Source organism: Rhizoctonia solani, chromosome 5 (genome assembly GCF_016906535.1).
Source record: "Rhizoctonia solani chromosome 5, complete sequence".
Lineage (NCBI taxonomy): Eukaryota > Fungi > Basidiomycota > Agaricomycetes > Cantharellales > Ceratobasidiaceae > Rhizoctonia > Rhizoctonia solani.
The window spans coordinates 535,536-551,287 of NC_057374.1; the positions used below are offsets into that span (position 1 = coordinate 535,536).

The 15,752-nt window shown below is 42.6% G+C and overlaps 4 protein-coding genes across 4 annotated transcripts; all 4 read right to left on the reverse strand.

Moving 5' to 3' along the window:
- Positions 1-369: 369 nt before the first annotated feature.
- RhiXN_08963 (Retrotransposon-derived protein PEG10) lies at positions 370-1,084 on the reverse strand (the record flags this gene model as incomplete). The annotated part of the gene is made up of 2 exons (XM_043328779.1): positions 370-375; positions 428-1,084. The coding sequence occupies 2 exons, from the start codon at positions 1,082-1,084 to the stop codon at positions 370-372; spliced, it is 663 nt and encodes a 220-aa protein (XP_043180225.1).
- Positions 1,085-3,853: 2,769 nt separating this feature from the next.
- Positions 3,854-5,197, reverse strand: RhiXN_08964 (uncharacterized protein; the record flags this gene model as incomplete). Its single annotated transcript, XM_043328780.1, has 2 exons — positions 3,854-4,455; positions 4,516-5,197. The coding sequence occupies 2 exons, from the start codon at positions 5,195-5,197 to the stop codon at positions 3,854-3,856; spliced, it is 1,284 nt and encodes a 427-aa protein (XP_043180226.1).
- Positions 5,198-5,397: 200 nt separating this feature from the next.
- Positions 5,398-6,654, reverse strand: RhiXN_08965 (Retrovirus-related Pol polyprotein from transposon; the record flags this gene model as incomplete). The annotated part of the gene is made up of 2 exons (XM_043328781.1): positions 5,398-6,577; positions 6,635-6,654. The coding sequence occupies 2 exons, from the start codon at positions 6,652-6,654 to the stop codon at positions 5,398-5,400; spliced, it is 1,200 nt and encodes a 399-aa protein (XP_043180227.1).
- Positions 6,655-6,681: 27 nt separating this feature from the next.
- Positions 6,682-14,241, reverse strand: RhiXN_08966 (Retrovirus-related Pol polyprotein from transposon; the record flags this gene model as incomplete). The annotated part of the gene is made up of 6 exons (XM_043328782.1): positions 6,682-7,480; positions 7,510-8,870; positions 9,202-9,893; positions 10,044-11,731; positions 11,780-13,748; positions 13,803-14,241. 6 exons carry the CDS (start codon positions 14,239-14,241, stop codon positions 6,682-6,684), a joined length of 6,948 nt encoding a protein of 2,315 aa, XP_043180228.1.
- Positions 14,242-15,752: the final 1,511 nt, after the last annotated feature.

A 15,752-nucleotide genomic window follows, 5' to 3' on the forward strand; every position in this document is an offset into this window, starting at 1 on the left:
TGATAGTGTTTCAATCCACCATACCCCCTATATTGTAGATAGCTTTATCTACAATATCTCATAAATCCTAGATATATTTTAGGTAAACCCCATAAGTCTTAAGTCTTACTTAAGCATATAAGTCCTATACTTATTAGGCAAATCCTATAAACCCTGTACATTAGTCAGGTAACCCTCTTACTTAAGGTACTATCCTAGAGACCTTAAGTATACATACCCTTAGTCACTTAGGCTTAAGTAACATTAGTCTAAGGTACTATACATAACCAACCACCTGCACTTCATAGTTGCTAGACTATTTGTTAGGAGTTGTTATTCCTGATAACCTAGCCTATATTGTGCATATATTCTGTGCATATATTCTGATTCTTAATACTAGTTCTTAGCTATTCTCATATACATTTTGTATATAGTAATTCTTTCTTACTCCTGTATTTACACAACTCTTAACACCCTTCCACCCAGTGCGGCATTCTGCAAACTTGTGGCCCATCTTTCTGCACTTGATACAAGTGCCAGCAGTGCAGCAGCGGTTCCTTTCTTCTTCCAAGACATTATTGGGGTTGTTGGATAATTTCTTGGAAGAAGTGGCCTGTTGGCTGGTACTTGTCCCCCTTGCAGGGTTGGATTGCTTGCTAGGCTTATTATCCTTTGGCAGATGGCTAGCATGCTCTTCACAGAGAGCATTGTTGATGACAAGTGCTGCATTTTGCAGCTCAAGGAGTGTCCAGGGACAGTGTTTGCGCATGGCAATCCGGCGGCTGACCTCCCAATGGAGGCCATGGGCAAACTGGCCTCTAAGGGCCGCATTGTTCCAGTCCAGTTCCATAGCTAGGGTTCTGAACTTTGTAATGTAGTCTGCGCATGTGCTGGACTGGGTGAGGGTGGTAATCTTCTGCTTGGCAGCCCTTGTAGCATCAGGGTTGCCAAATGCTGCCAAGAACTCCAGTTTGAATCCTTTGACCGTTTGGATTATGGCCTGGTGTGACCCAAGCTGGTTGAGGTGGGGATGGGCCCAGGCCCCAGTGGAGTCCTCCATGTTCATCAAGAGGAAAGACAGGATCTCTTGATTGGTTGGGAACATCTGCAAGTTAAGGCAGGTCCAGGCCAGCATGCATGTTGTACACCACTGTAAGGTGGGTACTTGCTAATGGGAGCAGGCGCTTACAGCCGTACTACTACAAGCAAGACTTATGTAATCTACTATCCAGGCTATACTATTGTTGCGTAAGGCAACCTACTACTATCTACTGACAATGGGGGCCTTAGGCCTGGGAGGTGTGGTAGGTAAAGTAAAGGGGTGAGTGGCTTCTGAGGAACTTTAGGGGCCAGCTACTTAGCTGGCTGGATACCTTCTCTAGTGAATAAGGGACAAGGTAAAATTGACTTGGGGTTTCCAAGCAATTTTCCTGCTGTTTATATAGACAAGTGAAAGGTATATACATGGTCAATGCAGGTGAGAAAGGAAGAGTCTATATGAAAAGAGAAGCATGCTGCAGGCTGCGCAGAAGCGTGGATTTCTCCTAAGCGCCCTTGGCACAGCATCTTGGCACGGCATCTTGGCATAACAAGCGCCAAGATCCTGTGATTGAAAAACAATAGATATCAAGTTTGGAAAAAATACTAAAAATATCAGAAAAATTAGGCAAATCCAGTGGTATAGGTAAGGGGGTTATAACAATGCAGGTCAGCCACTGTTTGGCCTTGCTCCCAATTTTGCCTGTATAGGCATTGGGGTGGTCTACTTTGACGGGAGCGGGGTATGCAGCAACTGGAGCCGGTGGAGGAGGGGCAGGGGCTCCAATTGGGGATCAGAGACGCAGAGATGCAGGGGGAGAAGGGACTCACAGGGGTACTGCTTGCATAGGGGTTGGTTGGGCAAAGGATGGGTGTTAAGAGTTGTGTAAATACAGGAGTAAGAAAGAATTACTATATACAAAATGTATATGGGAATAGCCAGTAACTAGTATTAAGTATCAGAATATATGCACAGAATATGTGCAGAATATATGCTAGGTTGTATCAGGAATAAACAACTCCTAACAAATAGTCTAGCAACTATCAAGTGCAGGTGGTTGGTTATGTATAGTACCTTAGACTAATGTTACTTAAGCCTAAGTGACTTAGAGTATGTACACTTAAGGTCTCTGGGATAGTACCTTAAGTAAGAGGGTCACCTGACTAATGTACAGGACTTATAGGATTTGCCTAATAAGTATAGGACTTATATATGCTTAAGTAAGACTTAAGACTTATGGGGTTTACCTGAAATATATCTAGGATTTATGAGATATTGTAGATAAAGCTATCTACAATATAGGGGGTATGGTGGATTGAAACACTATCACTCAATCACAACAATCCTTACAGTATTGTTGCACTATACTCAATGTTGAACTCAACAACTGTGACAGTCTAGGGGCACAGGGTTGCAGTAAGTACACTGATAGGTTACCCTGTGTCTGTTGGGACTGGCCTATGGTCTTAGTGTGCCAAATAACCTCCTATGCTATTTACAGTGAGTCAATCACTAAAGTAAATGCACAGATAAGCTGTTAAAGGCTTGTGTGTATATGTCAATATATAAGAGTAAAAGTAGGATGCATTAGAAGCGTCTTCACAGGGTCCTTTTATACCCTGAGAAGGCGCACAAACAAGTATATACATGATTGATACCAAGAAGGGGTACAGGAGGTACATGTGGCAACTGAAACACTTTGAGGGGGCCAATACTTTGGTACATAGTAAACAAATAACAGATCCTAATATTTGCCCCAAGCCAGTTTTTACCTGTGTGGGTCCTTAGATGTCCCAAGGCCAAGTGTTTCATCCTTGGAGTAAACAGTCCCAAAGGTAAGATACTGCTGCCTTGGGTACTTACAGTAAATGGGGCATAATGCTGCCAAAGGTTGTCCGTTTTGGGAGTTTGACCCAGCGTTCTGGAGCGCACAGACAGGCGCACCTAAGCGCAAGCAATTTGTCAGTGTGAGATGCCCGGGTGATGGAGAAAAGGCGCATTTAGTGCGTTGGCACTTAAGAGCTAAATAAGCGCTGAAGCACTTGCCTATGCAACAGGGGGGACCCTGAATATTTCTGTGTGTAGCCACAAGATAGAATCTTGAATAATAAATACTACAAACAAGAGAAATATTACTTGTTACTGCTTATCTACTCAGCTGAATTTATATATATTTAAATGAGTGAGAAAACAGCATATATGCAAAAGGCATTGCATATTGAGGGTATTCCTGAGGTTTGTAGGTTTTGTAAAGGTCACTATTGGATGGGGGACCTTGAAAACCTTAGTTTGCATCTTTATCTCATTTGTTTACTGTAAGATTACTAGTGTAATTAATAAAATAAGTACAGATTATTGAAGAAATGTCATATCCATAACATATTCCCCCCAATCTGGACTTATCCTATCAAGAGATGGCTTCCTGATTAAAGGTTTGAAGCTAATTGATTATACCTCTTTGAAATTGGAATTAAATTCCTTAATTTCTATCACTAAGTCTTAAGGTGTTGGAGCCATGGGCGCTTAAGGCTTAGTTACTTGCTCTGAGTCTTCAGCTGGTGCCGGGTATTTACTTGTTGTAATTATTGCAAGGTCAAATCGGAGGCTTTTGACTTAGTTAAAAGTGTTATCAATATCTATCGAATCGTAGCTATCGATTGGTACTAAGTGTGGTGGGACGTTCACACGAATAAGGGTCGAATTCTTAGCGACGATTATTTAGACGAGTCAAAAATGATCAGATTTGCGAGTAGAGTATTAATGATTGCAGATTACAGGAATTGGGACGCGGAGAACGTTAAGATGTAGTATATACAAGCAAGGCACATTGTTAGCTTAGTTAGTGGCAACGGGAAGAGGGCGAATGATATGTTCCGAGTCAATTTCAAGCCCTCCACCGATGTTGACGTCCTGGTTGTTGCCTAGCTCTAGGTCGCGAGCGTGAACCTCGTGCCAGTGGTCTTCCCACGAGAACAGCGGCGTATGCTGCTGCGGTACGGTGGGCCATTCAGGTGGTCCCAAGTCGACGACGGGATTTGGTTCTCCCGGCCATTCCCAAACAGAAGCAACAAAGTTGTTACCAAACCCGGGGGAGATCGAGTCAATGCTCTGTGCAACGGCAACCAGAGAGAGTTGCTGCGTGAGGGCGGCGATATCGAGCTTGTGGCTGTGGGCGTACTCTGGAGCGGGGAATTTGCCTGCTTTGTTGGCGGCGTGCAACAGGGCGTATTCCGGAGCTGTAAACAAGTCGCCGTTCTGGTAACCCAGGTAAGCTGTTTTGGGTTGTTTGGAAGGTTCTTGAGGGGGAAGTCCCCAGGCGGCATAGTCAAAGGGGACTTCTGCAAAGTCCACCAACTGGGGCTGCGGAATGTTTCCAGGCGGCGGAGTAATTGGTCCCAGTGCTTTGTTGTTGCCGTTGTATCCGTTGACAGGGAATCCTGCAATTGATAACCTGGTGAGCTGAGTACAATTATGTTGCGTTATGCTACAAGTCTTACCTGCGTTGGACAGATTGTCTTTGGAGTGTTCAACCACCGGGTGACTGTGCAAATGGCACCAAAAACAATGCGCTGAGACGCAGGCAGGAGAGCCGCAAATGTAGCCAACATGGGCTATGTTGCTATACTCCATTTGTTTAGTAGCCATGATGATAATTGACAAGGCATTGAGACAAATAGCATAGAAATTATTATGGTGGACTTGCTGTTGCAACTTGTGGAACAAATCAGCAGGGAAGTGGTACACGTCTTCCTTGAAGCAGATTGGATGCGGGATGTACGGAAAGCCAATCTTGATGAGCTCAGCCGCATAGTTGTAATTTGCCCAGGGCTTGCAACAATTCCATCCAGCAGGTTGGATGGCTTTGCCAAAGACACAAAGAGCATGGGTGTAAGCCCTGTGCAACGCGTGAGTGAGGTCAATACCTAGGAACCATTGAGGGGGATGGTCATCATCCATAAGAAAAACTTCAATGTCAGGCATGGCGTGAATACAACATTCTAGGGGATCAGGGTGGTTCTCAGAGTAGGGGGAGTAGTGATCATTGTGACAGTTAGCATAGACATAGTACAAATTGCAGACATGGCTAGCTTCAATGATACCTAACTCAGGAGTGAGAGGCACATCATTCCTGTAGGAGGTGAAGATGGGATAGCAATAATAATCTTGGGAAAAAGACATAGTAGATAGAGTGTGTGGACAATTGAGTATGATTGGGATGGCAATAGAGAGAGTTGAGTGAGGGCTTTGATACAAAATCCATCCTTCATAAGATAGGTTTGACTTAGAGGTTTGAACGTTGAGTAGGTTGTTATTTCCTATCTTGGAGGATATGACCAGTTTAGTTACACCTGTGGTACATGGAAGAAGCCATGTGGAGCTTAGAACTCCTTCTTCTTCTTGTGATTGAGATGGATAGTGGAGCCAGAGGTTTGCTTCCATTCCTTGATTACTTCTGGAGCATTCCTTAGTTCTTTTTCTGTCCTCCATCTATCATGTTCTGAGCTGTACCCAAGCCAATGGATTTTGCACTGCCTGATCCTCTTGCTGCCTTTCTTTATTGTTCTTTCTTCTACTATCTTTTCCACCTCATATTCAGGCATCTGTTGGAAATCCTCTCTAGGTATATTCTGAGTGGGTTGGCTTCCAAACTCTGGGGGTGATGCCTTATAAGATTCCAAGTGTGCTATGTTAATGATTGGGTGTATGCAATAGCTAGCAGGTAATCTTATCCTATATGCTACTGGTGATATGCTTTCCATGACTTCAAATGGTCCTTCACAACACATATTTAGCTTATTCCCTTTTCCTGACTGATGTTTGAGTAAGTTTAAGGAATGGGGATTGATTAAGACTAAATCTCCTGGCTCAAAGGTAATGTGTGTCTTGTCAGAATTATAGTACTTTTGTTGGTAATTCTGAGCTACTTTGGGGGCGTCCTTAGCTAGTGATTGTGCTAATTCCATGGATTCCTTGAATTCCTCAGCTGTTTGACTTTCTTGGGCTGGTCTTGGAATGTTCTCAGAGGTGAGAGCCAGTAAGTTGGCTGATGTTAGAGGCTGAAATCCGCAGAGTAGAAAGGCTGGTGTTTGTTGTGTGGATGTATGCACACCTGTGTTGTATGAATGCGCAAATCCTGGTAGAAGCTTACTCCAATTGTCCTTAGCTGGGTTAGTGAATACCCTAATTGCTACTTCTGTGGTTTGATTAAGTATCTCTGTTTTTCCATCACTCTGAGGATGATGTGCTGTAGTGAGTGCTTGCCAAATTCCTAACATACTAACTAAGTGACTCCAAAAGGCTCCTGTCCATCTAGCATCTCTATCAGTGATTACTTGCCAAGGTAAACCATAGTGACACCATATGTGATCATGGAACAGTTGCGCTGTTTGTAATTCATCTATCTGAGTAGTACATGGGATGAAATGTCCATACTTAGTTAGTTTGTCCACAATAACTAGGATAGTGTTGTAATTGTTACTAGGTGGAAGATCCATGATGAAGTCCATTGATACTACTTCAAAGGGTTGCTGTGGAATAGGTAAAGGCTGAAGGAATCCTCTGGGTCCATGCCGTCAATGTCCTGCTTTCTGACAGATATCACAAGTGTGTACATACTTCTGAATGCTTCTAGCCATCTTAGGCCAATAGTAAACAGAAGCAATTCAATGATATGTCTTAGCATAACCAGCATGTGCTCCTTGATTGAGGTTATCATGATTTTCCTTCAAAATATCTACTTGTAGATCCTTAGGTACACATAGCCAATACTTTTCCTGGGAATCTATAAAGTAGATCAATCCATTATCTCCTATCTGGTATTGATGGAAGGGTGAATTGAGTGGATTGTGGTGCAATTGGAACTCTTCCATTACTTGCTTAAAATGGGAGTCCTTCTTGTATGCTTCTATGAACCTTGTGATTTCTTCTGAGTTTATTGATATTTCCACAGAGTATGATGTAGTTGTTTGATAGGGGATAGCTTCTGCCAGTGTGGGTATCCACTTCTTGATGGGCTTCTGGCTATTTCTAATTTTGTAACTCTGGGTGAATGCGCTTGCAACTCTAAGGAGTTTCTCTTCAAAACATTCATTTATCTCCTTATAGAGGTTTCTTAATGAGTCTTCCTCCATATTGAGCTTGAGTGGAGTCAATTGATCTGCCAGAGGGCTGGTATGATATGGGGTTCTCCTCCTAAGTCTTGAGATAGGATCTGCATTGTCATGTACTCTTCCTGCGCGGTGCACAATCTGCATTCCTGGGTAGGCTGAGAATACTAGGCCCCATGTCATGAGTCTTCTGTTGACATTATTGTAAGTCTTGCTCCAAGTGAGAGCGGCGTGATCTGTGATAGCAACAAATTCATCTCCTTCCAAGTATACCTGAAATTTCACAAGTGCTTCCTTGAGGGCTAAAGCTTTGCGCTCTGTTGGGGAGTAGTTTCTTTCTGCTTCTTTTAGAATCCTGGACCAATAAGCAATGACTTGCTCCACTTGTACAGTTGTTTCTTCAAAGTCTTGCTTATCCCATTTATCCCCCCAGCCACGTTGTCTCTCTGCTTGGAAGCAGGAATTGTCATTCTGGGAACTGGGTTTCCTTTGTCATATTCCCCCCTTAAGTACTTGTATGCCTTTGTCCCTTTTAAGTCCTTTATCTTGATGGATTGGACTTGCTGTAATATTCCTCCAAGGCCATAGTCACATGCATTTGTGTAAAATCTGTAGGGTTTTCCAATAATAGGATAAGCCATTACTGGAGCAGATGCAAGGGCCTCTTTAGCAAGTTCAAATGCTTGTTGCTCCTTTTCCTCCCAAGACCAAGCTGTTCCTTTCTTGAGAAGCTTAAACAAAGGTGCTACAATCCATGAGTAGAAGGGAATATAACTAGAGAAATAAGTCATCATCCCTAAGAAAGTCTGTAAAGTAGGAACATTTTTAGGAGGTTCCAACTCTAAGATAGCATCAACTTTTTCCTTATGGGTTGATAGACCTAATCTTGATACCTTCTGTCCTAGCAATAGTAGTGATTGGTATCCAATGTGGCATTTCTTTGGAGATAGGGTGATTTCAGCTTCTTCAATAGCTCCTAAGACTTGCTCTAAGTGATTGCAATGGTCTTCAAACTCAACACTATAGATCACTATGTCATCAATATATGCTAGGGCAAATTGCCATAGAAATCTTGAAAGTATCCTATTCATGACACGCTGGAACTCTGCTGGTCCATTCCTATATCCAAAGAGTAGTTTGGTAGGTTGCCAATGGCCGTTGTGACATCTGAAAGCAAGTTTCTCTCTGTCTTCTTCCTTAATGGTCAGCTGAGTGAATCCAGCTAGCACATCTAAGGTAGTAAGCCATTGAGATCCTTCTAAAGCATGCAAGATGTCAGTTTGTTTTGGTAAAGGATACTCATCTGGTACAGCTACTTCATTGAGGTGTCTGTAATCCACACATAGTCTGGGTTTACTGTTACAATAGACTACTATGACAGGAAATCCCCAAGCACTCTTGGATGGCTCAATGACTCCAAGTTTAAGCCATTCCTCAATCTGCTTGTCAATGACTTCTCTTTTAGCTGGAGAAGCATGGTAAGGGGTTAGAGATATTTCTTTAGTTCCTGGCCTTAGTCTAATTTCCAGTTGAGTGTTATGAGTACCAAGTCTACCATCTAATCCAAAGGCTAACTCATGCTTGCGCAAGACTTTTTCTAGTTTAGCTCTTTGATTAGCAGTGAGATGTTCTGAGAAATTGACTTCTTGAAGGAATCTATCTGAAGGGACAGGTTCTGGGTCTGGTACTTCAGCAGTCTTTGTCATGACCCATGCCTTTGCTGGCATGTCTCCTGACCAAGCCACCTACTAATAGGATATTCCACAGTCTTTAGAAGGCCGCATATACTCACATATATGCAGTCAGAACTGTCATTACTCTAAGCGCTCATGACTTAGAGACTGACAGTCCACCAGGGTCACATGACCTCCCCCCCTCCAGTCCTTTATCAAATACTATACTAAACTACTACGGATTTGAGGTGGGGGGGGATGACATAATCTCTTCTATAATAATATAATATTCAGACCTTGCCCACAGACTCCCTTAACATTGGTCTGCAGCTAGGGGGGCAGGGGGAGTGCAACATCCCCCAGCAATATATATTATTCATATATCACTGTGCATCACATATACTATATATATCTTTGACAGTGGATATATATGGTAATAACCTTTCCAGATATGGGTTATGACAGTCTTGGGTTCTCCTTCAGGTGACTTCATTAATTCCTCTTCTTGTGCAGTAGGCTTTTCTTCAGCTTTCCTCTGCACCATGGCTTGTACTAAGGTAGCATACTTGATAATGCTGTCTTTTTCTTCCTTAGTAATGTCCTTTTCCTTTGCAAGGTATTTGTTGGGATCATGCATATATCCAAGAATTTCTCCTCCTTGCAATCTTAAAGGATGTTCTGACAGGTTAGAAACCTGAATCTTGGGATTGTTCCTATCTATCAGACAGTCTGTTATTGCAAACAGATGTTCTTCTTGTTGATGGGAGTTGAAAGATCTGTCCATAAAACCAGAGGCTTGACCTTCCTTCCATGTTGTCTTGACTTTGATGAGCTTGATGGTATGCGCTGGGATAGTAACTGTCTCATAGACCTTTACTTTGACAGTATTGGGAGGTAATTTTCTATGTTGGAGTTGCTTCTTGTAGGCTTTCTCAGAGATCTTGATTTTCTCAGAATTCTTGATGAATCCTTGCGCAACCTCAACCATAAAGGTATTACCTTGCTGGTCAATTCTTGGGCTGGAATCTGATTCTTCCACAGGAATAGAACGTCCTGTATTCCCAAAACCTATCCTTGTTCCATCTCTATTCCTAACTAATGACAGTTAATACTGAGATGCAAAGTCTGTTCCTAAGATAAAGGGTGTATTCATGTCAGGAACTATATAGGCTTCTACAATCATTTTAACTAATCCTTGTTCAGTATCAAAGATGATAGGAAGGGAAATATACTGTGATAAGCTACTATTCCCAGTAACTTGAATTAACTTGAGTTTTTGTCCAATGCGCACTCTAGGTGATGGGTCTAGAGTTTTAAGTATTGACTCATCAATGAGAGTGATCTCTGATCCTGAGTCAAAGGTGATGCGCTTCTTAGGTCCATTACTTGTCTGAAGCCATCCTTTGATGATAGTGGCTTTGGATCCAAAGAAAGCAGTTCCTGGTGGTCTTGACATTAATTGCTTGAGAGTGATTTCTTCTCCATTCTTGGCAATAGCTGTATGACTACTAGCCATTTTCAGTTTCTTATTAAGGCTCTTCCTAGTGGGGAGCTTGGGTTGTACATATCCAGAAAATACAGATGAATCAGACTCCTTACTGCCCTGGTCAGCAGAGTTAGTACCCTGGCTGACAGTGGTCCCCTCCAGACCATGCTGTTCCTCCTGGGATCCAGAGCTGGGCTTAGCGCTGGAGGTAGAGACAGCTAATGACTGAAGGGGCTTATGAAAATCCTGCTCTTCCTCAGAAACAGACTCTTCTCCTTCAGTGTCATATTCTGTCTCATCAAGGTAGGCTTCATCACAGAGATCTTCATAAGCTTCCTGAGCTTCCCATTCATCATCATCTGCTTGTGCCATATGTGATTGCACAAATCTGGAATTTTTCTTAGCATGCTTACAGTCTCTATCCCAGTGAATCATACTTCCACAGTGTCTACAAGGTCTAGCTTTCTTGTCTTTAGGAGTTTTACCTTTAGGTACTGTGGAGTCATCCTTAGGGTATTTTGGTGGAGGATTATTTTGATGCCATCCTACTGGTTTAGATCCTGCTAAGTGTGAGCGTGCACTTGGCCTAGAGTGCCTGTTTCCTTCTAGTCTCTTGAGAGTAGATTGCATCTGATGTAGCTGACGCTGTATGTCAGAGTTATGAGAAGAATCTTTTCCCAAAAGGTCCTCCTCATGCCATGCAATCTTGTCAAGGAAGTCTTCCCAAGTGACTATTCTTGAGGTGTCTATATGCGTGGTCCAGGACTTAGGAGCACCATTCATGATTTCAAAGATTAATTCAGAGTCAGTCCAGTCACTGACAATAGTAAGAGCCTCCATCTTCCTGATGACATAGTCTTCTGGAGTTTCTTCTGAGTGATCTTTATCCCTGAACCTGATTTGCATGGCTTCATTCTTGCTTCTGTTCAGGAAGGTTCTATTCATGAAGTGGATAGTGATAGCTTGCCTAAGTGCTGGCCAGTCTTCAGTTATAATTTGCCTATAGTCCTTATCCAATGCATTGAACCATCTAAGAGCTCTTCCTGTGAACCTGAGAGGAATCTGCTGTCCAAGCTGAATTCTAGTGTAGCTACTATACTCAGCTATGTTATTGATGGATGTCATCCAGCGCAACAGCTTCTTAGTATCTCCATCCCATTCTGGGATTATGTCAGGTTTCAGCTTAGTATCAAAATGTACAGGAGCTGGGTTGAAAGGTCTAGCTCTAGCTGCATTTGCTTGAGCATATGGTTCATTTCCTGGGTCTTCTGGGTTGTTAGGAGGTCCTCCTCTATTCCTTCTAGGTAGGTTGTCCCTTCTTCTACCAGAGTTATCAAAATCTCCATCATCACTATCATATGGTGGGTCATTTCCTCCTCCTCCTTCAGCTAAGGGAACTAGTCTATCTCTAAGTTGATCCCTAGGAGGTGGATCATTAAACAGCTCACTAAACCTTCAAGAGGAGACCATATGTCCTACAATATGAGGAGGTAACCTAGTCCTGTCAATGGGTGGTGCTGGAGGTACTTGAAGTTGTGGGACAGGTGCTAGTAGAGGGGCTAAGAAGTTTCCTCTCCTACTCATATTGGCTTCTTCTCTAGTAGCTGGTGCTGGCTGCTCCTGTAAGTAAGGTAAATTGGTATGGATACTTAGAGGAGTTCTTCTTGATTCAGGAGAGAAGGTAGGTTTCCTGTGTGCACTTTCAGCTAGTCTAGAGGAGCGCTCTTCTGGGATTGTAGATACTCTGGTAAAGGACTCAGCTGGTATAGCTGGTCTTCCTGAGGATTGTTGATTTGCTCCCAAGGAAGATCTGCAATTGATAAAGTCAGCATGTGGAGGTGGATCTCTAAGAGGAATACTTGGGCCTGCAAGGCTAACTCTTCTAGTAGCATTGCTTAAAGGTGGATTATAAGGTATATTCCTAACATTATCCTCTTCTACTTGGCTCCTAATCCTGGGAGTAGATTGTGCCACTGGAATTTGTATGGTGTGTGTAGCAGCACTTGAGACAGAAGTAATAGAATCAGCAGGTGTAGATGGGGCTATTAGTTCTGGGGCTACTTGGTCTCTTCCAGTTGATGATTCAGGAGAACTCAAGCCATCTATACTTCCATCTGAAAGATTGTTGATGTAGTCTTCAAGGGCTTGTATATTGAAAGGAGGTATAGCTGAAGGTTGTGCAATAGGAACACTAGCATTACCTCTAGGTGATGATGGTAAGGTTTCTTCTGAACTAGTGGAAGGGACTACAGTGGGTCTAGGAGTAGGTGGTCTAGGTCCTAGAGATCTAATAGCTTCTCTCCTAAGTCTCTCAGTCCTTTCTAAGGTAGGTGGAACTTGTAATGTTACATGGGGTGACTCCTCTGGTATTATTCCTAAGGGTATAGATCTAGAGGAGGAAGTAGCAATAGCACTAGGAGGTGGTGGTAAAGGTTCTGAGGGAATGAGTAAAGTTCCATTATCAGGTCCTAAGTACCTAGGTTGCATAGTAACAGTGAGAGAGGCTTTGGATGAATGAAGACTACTAGGAGGTTGTCCTGGAGGAGTACTGCTGGAGGTGTCTAAGGTTACAGCTGGAGGAGAGACCTGAGGTTCTGGAAGTAAAGGACTAGCAATAGTAACTTGGCTTGTGGGTTTGATAAGACTCCTTAGTAAGTTTTCTTGAGCCGCCTCCTGTGGAGTGACAGAAGAGGCTCTAGAACTTTTGGGCACCAACAGAGTCATATCTTGCTTAAGTTGTAGAGTCCTATCTCTAAGGTGTTCTTGTCCAGGTTCTACCTCACTGAGATGTCCTGCAGAGATGACTGGGGAAGGTGGTCCAGTCTGAAGTTGTCTACCAAGAATCTCATACAGCTTCTGAATGAAACGCTCCATCTGATCCCTATAAGTGACTGCAGCTACCTCAAAGGAATGAGAGGTGAACAGACAGTCATGTTCTGGCCATTCTGGAATAGGCAATAGCTCTTCCATGTCATAGATGTTCTGAACAGTTCTCTTGATTAGTTTATTCAGGTCTATGTGTAACTTACCATATTCAGGCCAATGGTTGATTTCTTGAGCAGGAACTAACTTGGTAGTGATGCAACATGTAGGTCTAAAGGTTACTACAGTATCTAGTAGTTTGAAGTAGTGAGAAGCCCATTGCTCACAAGAAGGTGAGGGGTAGCAATTCTCATGTGCTGGAGGTATCTCCACATGATAGAATACTCTTCCTAGCTGCCTATAAACTTTCCTGAAACTATTAGCTTGAGGGTTCTTCCTGCACCAAGAGGTCATTTGGGTACAGTCAGGCTGATAGTTGAATTCTCCCAGAAATTCTTCATTTAAAGGGTATAAACTAGTGGAAGGAGAATAGGGTAGGTACTTCTGGATAGCTGGGTCATTAGTAAAAGACCTATCATTAGGGTCCAGTAAGGCAGCTTGAGTTTCCCTATGCTTGGATATGTGGGCCTCAGAGGTTTTTCCTTTAGATCTCTTAAGCTCATGAGAGTTAATAGGCTCAGAGGGCTAAGGTCTACTAGAGGAAGGTTCCAGCATCTCTATATCTGGAAGTCCAAATACAGGGATCATTCTCTGGAAGGTAGCTGGGCTAGTCTTATGACCAAAAGGTGAAGGCTTCCTTAAAGAAGAACTTGGCTTAGCTAGCTTGCTTGCTTCCTGAAGAGCTTCATATTCCAAAGGAGACAATCTTGGAGAATGTCTGGATGATGACTTATGAGAGTGAGGTGATATCCTTCTTGAGCTACTAGGTCCTGCTTGAGGGTCTTCCAAGGCTGGCATAGAAGCAGGTGGCTTGATGGGTGATTCATAGGGTAGGATGGGTTGGGGGATCACTAGCTCCTCAGGAGAAGATTGTTCAAGAGAGTACCTAGTAGGTCCAAAAGGGTTGCTGGGACTATCTGTAGGTATGCTGTCTCTAGGAAGCACAGAGCTTCTAGGGGTACTATGTCTAGGCATACCTTCTCTTGAAAGTCTTGTGTCCCAAGGGGTCCTATTAGAGGATGCAGGTCTACTTGATCTTCTAGACATAAGAGAATGTTAGTAGAGTACCACAGTTAGAATGTATATACAAAGTATGAAAAGCTTGTACAAAAGATTACAGGTAAGAATTAAAGATAACCAACACTATGCCCTGCAGTGGTCACCAATGTTAAGAGTTGTGTAAATACAGGAGTAAGAAAGAATTACTATATACAAAATGTATATGGGAATAGCCAGTAACTAGTATTAAGTATCAGAATATATGCACAGAATATATGCACAATATATGCTAGGTTTATCAGGAATAAACAACTCCTAACAAATAGTCTAGCAACTATCAAGTGCAGGTGGTTGGTTATGTATAGTACCTTAGACTAATGTTACTTAAGCCTAAGTGACTAAGGGTATGTATACTTAAGGTCTCTGGGATAGTACCTTAAATAAGAAGGTTACCTGACCAATGTACAGGACTTATAGGATTTGCCTAATAAGTATAGGACTTATATATGCTTAAGTAAGACTTAAGACTTATGGGGTTTACCTAAAATATATCTAGGATTTATGAGATATTGTAGATAAAGCTATCTACAATATAGGGGGTATGGTGGATTGAAACACTATCACTCAATCACAACAATCCTTACAGTATTGTTGCACTATACTCAATGTTGAGCTCAACAACTGTGACAGTCAAGGGGCACAGGGTTGCAGTAAGTACACTAATTGGCTACCCTGTGTCTGTTGGGGCTGGCCTATGGTCTTAGTGCACCAAATAACCTCCTATGCTATTTACAGTGAGTCAATCACTAAAGTAAATGCACAGATAAGCTGTTAAAGGCTTGTGTGTATATGTCAATATATAAGAGTGGATAAATGGATGCATTAGAAGTGTCTCCACAGGGTCCTTTTATACCCTGAGAAGGTGCACAAACAAGTATATACACAATTGATATCAAGAGGGGGTACAGGAGGTACATGTGGCAACTGAAACACTTGAGGGAGCCAATACTTTGGTACATAGTAAACAAATAACATATCCTAATATTTGCCCAAAGGCAATGCTTGCCCCAAGCCAGTTTTTACCTGTGTGGGTGCTTGGATGTCCCAAAGCTAAGTGTTTCATCCTTGGAGTAAACAGTCTCAAAGTTAGGATACTACTGTACTGGGTACTTACAGTAAATAAGGCATAACTCTACCAAATGTTATCTGTTTTGAGTGTTTGAGCTGGAATTCTGGAGCGCACAAACAGGTGCACCTAAGCGCAAGCAGTTCAGCAGTGTGGAATGCCTGGGTGATAGAGAAAACGTGCATTTAGTGCATTGGCACTTAAGTACTGATTAAGCACCAGAGCACTTGCCTATGCAACAGGGGGGACCCTGAATATTTCTGTGTGTAGCCACAAGATAGAATCTTGTATGGTAGAAGCTACAAACAAGGAGAATATTGGTGGTTACTGTTTATCTTCTTAGCTAAATCTATACATATTC